At 45.1% G+C, this 13,835-nt stretch overlaps 1 protein-coding gene across 2 annotated transcripts in view; it reads left to right on the top strand.

Moving 5' to 3' along the window:
• The window catches only part of LOC117188156 (G protein-coupled receptor kinase 1), a 316,657-nt gene that overhangs the window by 162,766 nt on the left and 140,056 nt on the right, over window positions 1–13,835 (top strand). The window contains exon 8 of one of the 2 annotated variants that reach the window (XM_033391572.1): window positions 8,238–8,288. The exons of the other annotated variant lie outside the window; for it this stretch is intronic. Coding sequence (XP_033247463.1) covers window positions 8,238–8,288 — 51 coding nt within the window. The remainder of the gene's footprint in view (window positions 1–8,237; window positions 8,289–13,835) is intronic. 2 annotated transcript variants of the gene reach the window in all.

Raw genomic sequence — 13,835 nt, 5'->3', positions numbered from 1 at the left:
CTAGTTTGCAGAGCTCTGAGGTGCGCTTCTTATCTATGGTCGGCCATGTTTGCCGAGCTGTGCGACAACGTGGCCCTATTTGCCACTTGTTGTCTATCAGTCGCGTGTACTGCTCCTTGTTGATGAGCTTGCAGGTGGCCATAGGCATACAAATATCCTCCTTAGCTTGGAGAAGGGGGGTTGTAGTGCCAGATCTGGCCAGCTCGTCCGCTATGCAGTTGCCCTCGATATCCCGGTGGCCCGGGACCCATATAAGGCTGATAGCAAATTGCTGAGCCATCTCGTGAAGAGATCTGCGGCACTTCGCCACAGTAGCCGAGTTCGAGGAGATCGCGTTAAGTGATCTGATCGCAGCTGTCGCTGTAGATGTTTAGATTGGTTGCCGTGGTGGTAACCGTGTGAAGGCAGTGCAGAGCCTCCCTGATTGCTGTAACTTCCGCTTGGAAGACGCTACAGTGATCCGGCAGCCTGAAAGATTGCCTTATGTTAAGTTGTTCAGAGTAGATTCCTCCTCCAACCCTGCCGTCCCGTTTTGAGCCATCCGTGAAGATGCTTATGGCCCCGTCTGGGCCGGGGAGTCCCTCGAGCCAATCGTCTCTATGAGGGATGATTATGCTGAATGGAGTCTCCGTGTGCTCCATTGGAACTTGATAGTCCGTTCTTGCTGGGACCATGTTGTTTTTATTTAGTATAGATGAGTGACCTATGTGTTGAGGTACCCATTGTTCAGAGTCCCTAAGACGTATTGCTGCCATTTCTGCCCGCTCCTTTCCTGCAAAGTCAAGGCTCTGAAGGCATAACATGGCGTTTAGCGCATCATTTGGTGTAGTTCGAAGAGCTCCACTGATGCAGAGGGCGGCTGTTCGCTGAACCTTGCCCAGCTGATTGGTGATTGTCCTTTTTGTTAGGGCAGGCCACCAGACAGTAACTCCGTAGAGTATTATAGGTCTGACTATTGCCAGATATATCCATCGGACTATGCTTGGGTTCATGCCCCACTTTAGGCCGATAGCTTTTTTGCAAGTATAGAGTGCTGTCGTTGCCTTCCTCACTCTATCCTTGACATTCAGGATCCAGCTAAGCTTTTTGTCAATTACCAACCCAAAGTAACTGGCACTGTCGCTGAAGGAGAGCCTGTATCCGTTTAGTGTTGGGGGGTTGAGGGGCGGGACCTTGTATATATTTGTGAATAACACGAGTTCCGTTTTCGAGGGATTTAGTCCCAATCCGCGCGATTCTGTCCATTCGGACAATCGAGCAAGCTTTGCGGTCATTAAGTCGCATAGTGTTTGGGGGTATTTCCCCGCAAAGATAATTGCAACGTCATCCGCGTATGCCACTACTTTACAGCCCCCCTCTTCCAGGTCGCATAGAATCTTATTGACTGCAATGTTCCATAGAAGAGGAGACAGAACTCCCCCTTGCGGGGTTCCTCTGTTGACATACCTTGACTGGGTGGACGATCCCATCTATGATGTCACCGTCCTGCGTATGAGCAATTGATCAATGAGCATCACCAAGTGACGGTCCACCCCCAGGTCAGTCAGGGCTTCTGTAATGGCGCCCGGTGTGACGTTGTTGAAGGCTCCCTCGATATCGAGAAAAGCTATTAGTGAGTATTCTTTGAGATGCGGGGATTTTTCTTCACTCGAGATCACTTCGTGAAGTGCCGTTTCCGTGGATTTTCCTTTCCGGTAGGCATGCTGCGCACTTGAGTACAGCTGGGGACTTATGGTAGTCCGTAATTGTAACCCGATAAGTCTCTCAAAGGTTTTGAGTAGGAAAGACGATAAACTGATTGGTCTAAAGTCTTTCGGGGTTGAGTGTGAGGCTTTGCCCGCTTTAGGGATGAAAACTATCCTAGCCTTAAGCCACGTTTGCGATATTGTACATACCGCCAGTATCTTCCTGAAGATACTATGTAGCCATCATTCTTTTTGAGGTAACCAACCGAGAGGGTAGTTTTTGAGAGAACTTTCCGGAGTCTTGCGGCCTTCGAAGTTTCCTCGATATCGGAGCAAAATTTTTGCCAGGAGGCTCTTTTAGCCTTCCTCGTTTCCTTTTTGTATAGTGCTAGACTGGTTTTATAGTCTGCCCAGTGAGTATCCTCCTTAGTTCTTGTGGCTCTATTGAATAGAGTCCTACAAGTTCTACGAAGGGTGTCTAGTTGCTTAGACCACCAGGGGGGTTTCTTTTTCCCCCTTGGTCTGGTAGAAGGGCATGCTGCCTTGAAGGCTTTGTTGCACGCATCAGTAAACCTGTTCACAAGACGGTTTAGGTTGTTTTCAGTGTTCGGGCAATTAGGAGCGTTAGGAGGGAGTAGCTCCTCCAGGGTTGTGCTATATTTTTCCCAGTTGGCTTTTCTGGGGTTGATATAGTCGGTTGGTTTGGGAATATCGAAGGATAATATCGTCTCGATATACCTGTGGTCCAAGAAGGAGTGGTCTCCTAGGACTCTCCAGCTCTTGATTGTGTCCAGCAGTTTGCTTGACACTAGCGTGAGGTCAATGACCTCCTGCCGATTTTTAATTATAAATGTGGGGTCGTTACCCCGATTGCATATGAATAAGTATGAGTTCAGGATGAAGCTGAACAGTGACTCACCCCCTACATTCGTGTCCGTGCTCCCCCACTGGTTGTGGTGGGCGTTGGCATTGCAACCTATAAGTAGGTCTTTGTCCGTCCTTTCGCTGTCGCTGGCTATTTTGCGAACAAGGTCGTTCGGAGGATCATCCTCCTCGTGGGCCATATAGGACGCCACCAGCCTGAGATGATTCCCTTTTAGTTCTAGGCTTGCCGCCGTGTTATCGCCATCGCTATAATTATGGAGCAGAAAGATATTTAGGTGCTTTCTAGCAAGTATGCAGGTACGGATTTTACCTTCATTTTGGGATACAATGATCTTGTATTCCCTCGTCCCCAATCCACAGACCTTGCCTCCTACCACCCAAGGCTCCTGGATCAGGACTACGTCGGCTCCGCTTGCGTCTAGACGGAGTATGAGAGCAGCCGATGCTGCTTTACAGTGGTGGAGATTTATTTGAAGTTTCCTTAGGACCATCTTCAAGATTCTCCACCACCGTGATGTCCGCGTCCGAGTCATCTGAGACTCTCTCTCTCTCATTGACTCAAAGTCGAGCATCAGCTCTGTCTCTGAGGAGAAGCCTTCCTGGTCTGGCTCCAGCTCGTCGTCCAGCTTCGATCTCCGCAGCGACATCCTGCACGTCTGGGTTGACGACAGGAAGCGCCGCGGCCGCCGCGTCCGATTTGTGCACCTTGAAGGTGACCGAGCTGAAGCCGAAGTTTAGCTCTCCTTTTGCTGCCTCTATCGGGGCCAGCGACTCTTTATTGAGAACGAGCACTGCCTGGTTAGTCGGCCCTTGTGTCGTCTCAACCTTGGCTACCTTCCAATCTGAGGTTGGTAGTCCTGGGTTGCATTTTTGCAGCATCTTGAGGATGCGTTCTGGCTCCTTAAAGGTAGCCGGCACCCAAATTCTGACCCTCGGTCTGCTGGGCACCTCGCTCCAGTCGACTGCGACGAGTTTCGCCCCAGCATAGACCTCGCCGACCTGCGCTACCGCCGCTTTATAAAGCTTTACAGAGCGCTCGTCTTCGCAGGCAATTATCTTAACATTGCCCTGGAACCACCCCATGTCCTTGCAGACTGGCGGAGGTCCAGGGTCTTTGTCGAGGAGTTCGAAGCAGCGGGTGCCGCTTCCACCCACTTCCACTGACTCCTTGGGATTCTACCCTCTGCGCTGCCTCTGTCGAGGACACCAATTAGCGTCCTCTCCTGGCAATCTGCGCAAAGGAGACATTTGGCAGCACTCTGGAGCGCTTTGCTACCGGTCCCGGTGTCTCCTGCGAGCGCTGCCTCTTGGCTTGGGGAGCCACCTTTTTCTGTTCTAAGGTGAACTCCGGGAGCACGACCGAAGGCCATTCCACCTTCTTCAGCCAGTCGGCTGATGGGCTGGCTTCACTGCTGGCGTGTTGCCGACGGAGTATGTGCCCTGCACTCCTCTTTTCGGCATATGTGTAGCGTCTGGCTTGGGCGCTTGTCGACGGCAAGTCAACCCCCTCCGCTTTACCAGAAGGTCGGGCAGCCGCAAAATTGCTTAGCTTTCCTTCCAAGGTGTCAGCTTCGGGAGTTACCTTGCCACCCACACCGGATTCGGGATGGGACCCCCTCGGGTTCGCACAGGCACCTTCCACCTTGCAGGTATTCCCTACTATAGAGCAGGTTGGGCCAGGCCTTTGGGCCGCTGCCTTTCCGAGCTTGGGATTGCTCCCAGTTGGCATTTGGGGAGCGCCGCACTCATTTGTTTTTTTGTTAGTTTTTTGGTTTTTGTTCTTGTTGTTATACATCCTGTTCCCACGAGATGCAGAGAAAGGGAAAGGTCAGCCCGGGCAGAGATCCACGTTGTCCGGGTAAGGCATCATTAGAACAGGGGGCTGCCAAGTCCCTGAGCCCTCCGCTAGCGACTGGGCTAGTTTTCATACCGGGCCCCCAGCCAGGCTGACTCTCGGCACGGGTCGAGTAACACACTTAGTCCGGCCCGGTGTGAGGTGGGTGTGGGGGTTGGGATGTGGGTAGGTATTGTGTATGGATGGGAGTGTGTGAGCTACTTATTGAGGCGGCACCACAAGCGCATCGTCAGTGCTGCTACCTAGCTAACACCCGCTGGCTGTCCGGGACTGCTTATTTCGGTACTCTCCCGTGAGGGATACCCGCTTATTCGCAGCTGACCTACCGAGGTAGGCCGTTCGCTATCCGCAACCCGCGACCCGTCCGGTGGCCTCAGCTAGGCCCCCTTTGAGCTACCTCACGAGCTCATCAGACCAGATTAGGCTGGATAACTCTTTGGTAAACCAAGGGAGCTTTCCAGATCTAATCGGACAAGAATGCGGCACAAAAGAATCACAAAATGTGCCAAGAGCATTGTAAAAAATGTAAAAAAAAGTACGATGTTAGGCGTCTTCAGGTTTAGTGAGCGGAAGGGCTTGGGTTAACAACACTATGGTCGGATCCGAGACAGGGACAGGTCAAGCAAGCCATCAACAGGGTCATTTCGTGACATGGGCACTAGGATACTAGACTCGTTTACCGAAGACCAAACAGTTCCTGGCAAGTTGAAGTCACAAAGAACTATCATATGATCTTTATCTGATAGAGAGGAAGAAACACCGGTTAAAGCGGACAAGTGCTGCTCATAAATTGGGATATTCGAAGAATGTTAAATATACGAGCAAGTAATGAATATAGCGAAAGTGGGAAGAATCAGTTTTACACACTAGAATTCCAGTTCCAGTTCCTTGGACTGTGAAGTGTTCCGACGTGAAGTTAGAGTCCACTGTAATCAGAACCCCTCCTGCACGTCGAGACGAACGGTCCTTTCTAAAAGTTGTGTACCGACCTCCCAAAACCTCGGAACTAAGAATGTCCGGCTTTAACCAGGTTTCGGTTAACACAATTACGTGGGAAGCAAATGCAACACTATCCCGGAAAAAGAATGCTGAGCTTACTACGTAAGCCTCTAACATTCTGATATGTTACTAAACGAGAAGTTAGTTTTTCGAAGGGTGGAAGCAGGACGGGAAGATGAGGATGGCACATTGGGATGATTTGTAAGAGTTAGGGGGGCCTATTCTTCTTCTTAGCCTCCTTCACCACTCCTTCACCACTCCTTCACCACCAAATTCTCCGGCCAAAATTTGGCAGAGCAAATGGTGTCAAAATAAGTCGGGGAGAGACTTATCTTAAATGATGCTATCGCCCTTGCATAAGAGAAACTAAACTTCTCCACCATTAAACCGACGGCTTTTATTTTGCTTTGTATAACAGCAGTTACATCATTAGATGTGTGGTCAGGGACCACCCGTGAGACAAAAACTTGTCGTTTTGGTGGGTTTCCCACCAAGGGTTTAAGCACCACAAGCCTAGTACCTGTGGTGGCAATATGCGGAGGCCCAAAACTTCTAATCACTGCACAGTGGGCCAGCGATCCCACTTTTTTGACGTAAATTCAAATAATAAAGCTAGAGACTTCAAATTTTGTACACAAAATATTATCGACGTGTATATATATATCAAAATTTTAGACCGATCCGACCACTCCCACACAAAACGCCCATAAAAGAAAAGATTCGCTAATATTGATTTTTAACACGTAGTCCATTATGATAGAATATGTTATTAAAATTCTTACAAATTAATATTTTTACATTATTATATTATTACAACTTAATACTTAGAGGGGGATGAATGCTTAAGTTTTTCAAATTACAACGAACTTATTATTAATCTTCTTCTACATCTACTTCTATTGAAAATGAATTTTCATTTTCGGAATCCGATTCGTCACTTTCACAAATACCAGAATAAGTATCAGTTTCTAGGGAAGCATTATTGTTATACAAAATATTTTCAAAACATGGTGTTTCTAAAAGTTCAATAACAGCTTTCGGCAATGGATCTTTTTTATTTCCACCCAATCTTTTTGTCAGATAGATGCTCGATACAAGAGGATCAGAGAAATCCATTGCTCTTTGGAAAACATCTGTCATATTATTGCGTCGTGAATCCTTTCGAGCATGTAATCATCTGTCACTCTTATAGTATTTATTGCGTGCTTCCGAAGCGTTTTCTCCAAGAACACCTACTGGCAGTACTGATGCTTCTATTATTTGAAAACCGTGAATTAAAACTTTATGAACTGTTGATCATCGGAAACCATGAGTACAAGGACATATATAGTGTAACTATTTCTTGACAATATTTTTTAAATAGTTTTGCATCAATTTACAGCTGGCAGGAAATCGCAAATAAAATATTTTGAAAATATGTGATGAGAGACTCATCAAGACCTAAGATTTGAGCCAATAGCTTAGGTTTTGAAAAGGCTTTTCTTGCTGTGTTGCCGTCGTTAGTGTTTCCACTTCCATTTTGCTTAGGCTTGTCGATATGTAGAGCCATATTACTCCACATCTTCTCCTGTATGAGCTTTTTCTTTTTCGCCATTTCTTATTTTCCATTTTCATCTCTAATTTGCCATTTTTCGAGTCCAGTTCTATAAGCAATTTTAAGAACAAACTCAAAAAATCGAATCCATGCGTGAAGTGGACTTAGGCTTAAATTTCCGTTAATCCATATTTCCACTTTCCACGTCTAAAAGTGTCATATGCAGATCATATTTTACTATTATGTTTCATCCATTTATAACTGTGCAGACATATGAAGATAAATCTTTAATTTGATCGTCAAAATTTTTGTTTTCTTCGATAATATGGTCTTTAGTCTCTTTAACAAATTCAAGTTTGATTGGCCTACAAAATCGAATAGACTGAGGAGTACGATTTAGCCACAATATATTTCCAATATCATCCATTAATTTGAGAGGAATAATTGTTGTCGCGAAAAGGAATTGGTCAAAAAAAATTGGATCGCTGACAAAAAAGTTTTGTTTATAAGGGCTTAGTCCGGTTGTTCCGTCAAATCCATAGCTTGCAATAAGAGTGACACTTAAAGTATTTCCAAAGTTTTCGAATATATCTTCTTGCATTTAAACTATCCGACAACTAGTATGATCTAGAAGGCTTTGCAATGGGACTTGAGCAACTGTTTCGGTTACAGTAAAATCCAGAGGCCTACATTTTGATTAAGCTTCTCTTAATTTGTTGTCAGCTGGAAGAAGATCACACGATTTGCTATTGCTGAGATCGCGAAAGTTGTTATATTGGCTTTTAGTTAATGAATTTTCAAGCAGATATGCTAAAGCCTCATCCGCCGTTAGTGATACCGACTCATTCTTTACGATAAAAAGATTTTTCTTTACCGTATTGGGGTTTCTCGGAGTAAGAAATGTGTATTTGAACAATGGAGCGGTGTCTTTTTCGTTGGATTTTTTGGCCGAAAGAGCAGCAGCATGCACAAAAAGAGATTTTTTGTGACCTTGATCGCCAGATAAATCTGATGCTAATTTTCTCTTCAAACGGGGTCCATTTATATATTCAATTGGTGGGCGTCCAACTGATCTTGATGTTGAAGTCATGGAATTCGATGACGACGTTCTTTCAACTTTGATAACCATCTTGGACAAAAGCCATGAGTTATGCTTTTTCTTAAATTTAGACATGCTTCTCCCGCATTTTGCCAAATACTTTTGGATGTGTAGATAAAAGCTCCTTACTTTATTATTTATTTCATCATTTTTCTCCGTGCTTATTTTGTATGCTTTCAGTTCTTCGAAAATCCAACTCGAAAGTGCTGCGGCGCTTCGATTATTCTCAATGTAAATACTGAGCAGCTTTTCATAAGTGAGCTCCACCTCACCTACAAATAAATTAAAATGCGCACACCGGCGCAAAATGGCGCAAAAACGAGTTTTAGGATTATTTTATACACAGCTTGCACTACAATATTACATAATTACTTTCTCGCACAATTGCGCACAAAATTAGTTATTGAACATAAGAGACGTGCACATTGGTTAAGTATTCTCAACTTTTGGACGACACAAATTAAAACACACAAAAACATATTCCAAAACATGAGAACAAATTTGTTTAATATAATCACTCTACATACCCTGGCCTTTCTTTTCCATTACTTTGATTTCAGTTTTTGTACTTAGTTTCAATTTGGTAAGCTCTCAAAGTAAAAAAACAGTTTCCCGCGTTTTTTACTATCGCTTGCAGCTTATCAAACAGCTGACATTAAAACGTTGCAAAAAAGCCAGGGATGCATTAAAACAAAAAAGATTGATTTTTTTAAAATTAATGTATATACTAATTAAATGTTATATTAAAATAAAGTTTCATTGACATGCATTTTTTCGAATTAACGTCGAAAAATGGGGTCGCTGGCCCAGTGTGCACTGGTGGGATCGGAATAGACGGGACAGCTAGTAAGCTTGCGGACATCACGGACACGTACGCTGCACGTACTCCGAGGCGATGAATTCAGGTACTGAATCTGCATCGCCAGCAGCTGTCGTCGCCCTTGGAGTGGCAAACGAGACATCTGCTGTACACTTGGAGTAGTAGCAGTCAGTTTTTTGGCAACGAGCGGCTGAGTGACTGTTGGCACTTGCAGATCCCGTGGAGTGACCCTTTTTCGCCTAGCAGATGCATCAAGCAGTTGCAGACTTCTGAACTGAGACGCCAACGGCCAGCACCTTAAAGCCCTTCCGCGTCTGCCTCATAAATATTCCCATGTCAGTTTCACCCGCACGGCATGACTCACAACTGTAGTGCAAGCCATTACGTTTGAAGATGGCATCACCCACGAGACCCGTGAACCCAGCGCACAGAGCAAGAAGGGGATACTCGGCTGATCATGGGTAATCTCTTTCCGACATGTTTTTTTGGCACGGACCACAGTAAACTCCTTTATATGGTGAAAAATTAAAAAAATTTGAAGAAAAACTAAATTAAATAACATTTTCGAACAAATAGCTGTCAGACCAGTGTGCCAGAAAAACGCTAATAGGAAGAGAGTAGAGCTGTTGCAGAAAGCAGCTAATGAGAGAGAGACAGCTACTGAACAGAAAGTTCGAGAGCGAGAGAGAAAGAGCAGTTATTTAAGTTAAGATGATAGGGAGAGAGTTATAACACAACAAATCCGTCCGCTTTGTCCTGTGAAACGGTGAGGAATTTACAACATGAATGTCGAACTTGTTCTTTAACAAAGTCCAAATAGTCTCCGAATTAAAGGCTGTCCCATTGTCAGGGGCTAAGGGCTAGCGGCCGTTAACCGGGGTGGCGAATTCCGGAGGGGAGCCCTCCCGGAGAGAGTGCAGCGGGACGACAGGATCGGGTCGGCAGAGCTCCAGCGCATGGCCAAATATGGTCATGAGATAACGCCACCAGCCAGGTCCCGTTACGAAGCAAGTGGAGAATGAAGGAAACGCCGATGGGCACCGCGTGCCCAGAAGCGAGCCTTTAAGAGGAAGGTCGCGACGGTGAGGAAGGACAGTCAGCCGAGGGAGATATCAAGTGTCAAGTGAAAAGTAAGCAACGAGCGGTGAAACCAAGAACGAAGCGGTCACGCCTATCGGTGAGATACTTTAGAAAGCGAACACGTTGTGTGAGGATTGAGAGGCGGACTTGAGCCCAAAGCCAAGAGCTTGGAGAGCATCTCACAGGTTACGAGCCACGATCGGGCCGACAAGCCAAGGGAGTCTAGTGAGATCGAACGCGTCAGGCGCCGACTGAGAGACGGATTTGTGCTACGAGCCAAGTATCATTGGCCCCAGTCGTTAGATCCGGCGGAGCTACGCTTGGAGACGCCTTGGGGAGTTCAACAGTCGAGCCAGCGCAGGAGGCAAAGTAGTGTAAGAGAGCTTTAAGATACCAATAATGAATAATTGTTATAGCAGTAGCCATGCTGTGCATTCTTACTTGTCGGCGGGGGCAAGTTACAAAATTGTTGCGGCAGGCCCACTGACCGCTGAGCCAGCCCAGCTGAATCAGACGGAACAAAACGGTTCGTTACAAAATGTTTACCAATTTTAGAATCCGCATCTTCACGTCAGTGATTATGCGTGAAGCAACTTGCTGCGTAATCGCCAACTTGGATAATTATACCCGATACTCAAAATGAGTATTGGGGTATATTAGATTTGTGGTAAAAGTGGATGTGTGTAACGTCCAGAAGGAATCGTTTCCGACCCCATAAAGTATATATATTCTTGATCAGCATCAATAGCCGAGTCGATTGAGCCCTGTCTGTCTGTCCGTCCGTCCGTCTGTCCGTCTGTCCGTCCCCTTCAGCGCCTAGTGCTCAAAGACTATAAGAGCTAGAGCAATGATGTTTTGGATCCAGACTTCTGTGATATGTCACTGCTACAAAAATATTTCAAAACTTCGCCCCGCCCACTTCCGCCCCTACAAAGGACGAAAATCTGTGGCATCCACATTTTTAAAGATACGATAAAACCAAAAACGCAGAATCGTAGAGGATTAGTATATCTTCTAGAGTGATCTGAACCAGATCGTATTATTATTATAGCCAGAATCAAGAAAACAATTTCATTCTTTCTCGCTCTGTCTTTCTCTAACACACAGGTTTCATGGTCGGTTTTGCTAATTGCAAAATATGAGTTCAAGGATCTCAGAACCCATAAGAGCTAGAGCAACCAAATTTGGTATCCACACTCCTGTGATATCGGACCTTGACCGTTTTGTGTCAAAATTTCGCCACACCCCCTTCCGCCCCCGCAAAGGACGAAAATCTGGGGCATCCACAAATCTCAGAGACTATTAACGCTAGAGTAACCAAATTTGGTATTCGCACTTCTGTTAGATCTCAATATAAAACGTATATCTCAAAATTTGGCCCCACCCCCTTCCGCCCCCACAAAAGACGAAAAACTGTTGCATCCACAATATTGAGGATACGAGAAAACTAAAAACGCAGAATCATAGATAATGATCATATCTATCAGATTGCTGAATCTGGATCAAATCAATTTGCAGTGGCTACGCAGCGCCCGACGTCACGCTCAGACTGATTTTCTGTCTCTCTCGCACGCACTCTTTGTCGTGTCGTTTAATATTAGCGGCGTCTGCCGGAGGAGAGCCATACTGACTTAGTATCGGGTATAACTGTAGAGTTGCTGTGTCCGCAGCAACTCACAACGTTCCCCCTCGTTCTAACTGTGATCATTTTTATATAGTATGTACAGGGTGCGCCATCTTTTAGTACGGTGTATAAAAATCGAACAAAGTTGTCATTTAACAATCGATAGATTTCAACATAGATGTTATCGAAACTTCAATTCATTACAGTTTTAGCCGTCATTTAACAATCGATAGATTTCAACATAGATGTTATCGAAACTTCAATTCATTACAGTTTTAGCCGTGCATCGCTTTAAACCAAAAGAACGAGTCCTTCAATTGCTCTAACTCAACGCGCATATCGCAAAAAATATCGCAGCAAACAGGCACCGACAGACAAGATTATTCGTCGTTTGGCGTCCAATTTTTTTGAACAAGAGACAATAGGAGATCGTCAATATGACCTTCTGCAACGACCAAGACGTTCCAATAAACTTGTTGAAGCAGTGACAGAGAGTGTTGCTCAGGACTTCGCCCCGCCCACTTCCGCCCCCACAAAGGACGAAAATCTGTGGCATCCACAATTTTAAAGATATGAGAAAACCAAAAACGTAGAATTGTAGAGAATGACCATATCTTTAAGACTGCGGAATCTGAATTGGATCGTATTATTATTATAGCCAGCATCAAGAAAACAATTTCATTCTTTCTCGCCCTGTCTCTCTCTAACACACACGTAGCATAGGCGGCTTTGCTTAGAGTAAAACATTAGCGCCTAGATCTCAGAGACTACAAAAGCTAGAGCAACCAAATTTGGTATCCACACTCCTAATATATCGGACCGAGACGAGTTTGTTTCAAAATTTCGCCACACCCCCTTCCGCCCCCGCAAAGGACGAAAATCTGGGGATATTCAAAAATCTCAGAGACTATTAAAGCTAGAGTAACCAAATTTGGTATCCGCACTCCTGTTAGATCTTACTATAAAACGTGTATCTTAAAATTTCGCCCCACCCCTTTCCGCCCACACAAAGGACGAAAATCTGTTGCATCCACAATATTGCACATTCGAGAAAACTAAAAACGCAGAATCATAGATAATGACCATATCTATCAGATTGCTGAATCTGGATCAGATCAGATCATTTTTATAGCCAATAGGAACAAATCAATTTGCAGTGGCTACGCAGCGCCCGACGTCACGCTCAGACTGATTTTCTGTCTCTCTCGCACGCACTCTTTGTCGTGTCGTTTAATATTAGCGGCGTCTGCCGGAGGAGAGCCATACTGACTTAGTATCGGGTATAACCGTAGAGTTGCGGTGTCCGCAGCAACTCACAACGTTCCCCCTCGTTTTTCAACTGCAGTAATGAAATATTTCCCTGATTTGGAAATTATTTCAATGTGGATTAATTCGCCTACCCTTACTGGTAATGGTGTTACGCCCAGTTCCTGCTGTTTGGTATGCCCAGCATATTTGGCTTTTTGGCATAACATGCAGCTTACTTACTCACTACCTCTGCTGCGAAAGTAATAATCGCGCAGCACCTACTTCACATTCTCCTGGGCTGCTCTATGCGCCCGATTGTGTTCTGCAGATACTAACTGCAGATTCGTTCGATTCGTTTTCCATCGTTGATGATATATATACCCATGGTATATATATATATATAGTTAAATATCCGCAACTCGATTTTAAGTTTTAAAAAAAGGTTTTTATTTTACAAACTTAATATCTATATGTCACTAGATTATAATAAATGTGCCGACTGTATGTCTGCTTGTCTCAAACGGAACTGATTTATCTATTGTTGGCTAGTTTCCATGAGCCCTTCTTTTGGAGCTCTCGACTCTGCAACACCCGAATGCTTTCCTCGGTTGCATCTTCGTGTCGGTGGCGTACGTGCCTGGACCGATATTTGGGGATGCGTCGGCTTTGATGAAAGGCATCCGCTGCTGGCGATCGGTGCTGCATTACATGAGGGAGCTAGGAATGTGATACTCCTTGGTTTTATGACTAGCTCTGATTGGTCCTCATGAGTGGCATGATTCTAAAGAATCGATTTCTCGAGAGTGGCGTGATTCTGGCGTTGATGAATCAATGGGGTCCATTGTTTATATTAGTGAACATAATAATTTGTATGTGAAGTGGAGAATTATGGATATGTCACTCCCCCAACGTTTGTTACTAGCCTGTCCCTAGGCGATTACCCTCGGGTATAGTGACGGGGTGTTAAGTATGACAGTTGAGGTCGGTTCTTCTTTCTCTTCTATTG

Source organism: Drosophila miranda, chromosome 3, assembly GCF_003369915.1.
Source record: "Drosophila miranda strain MSH22 chromosome 3, D.miranda_PacBio2.1, whole genome shotgun sequence".
Classification (NCBI taxonomy): Eukaryota; Metazoa; Arthropoda; class Insecta; order Diptera; family Drosophilidae; genus Drosophila; species Drosophila miranda.
Note: the sequence above shows the minus strand (reverse complement) of the source record. Positions and strands in the feature narration are given on the sequence as shown.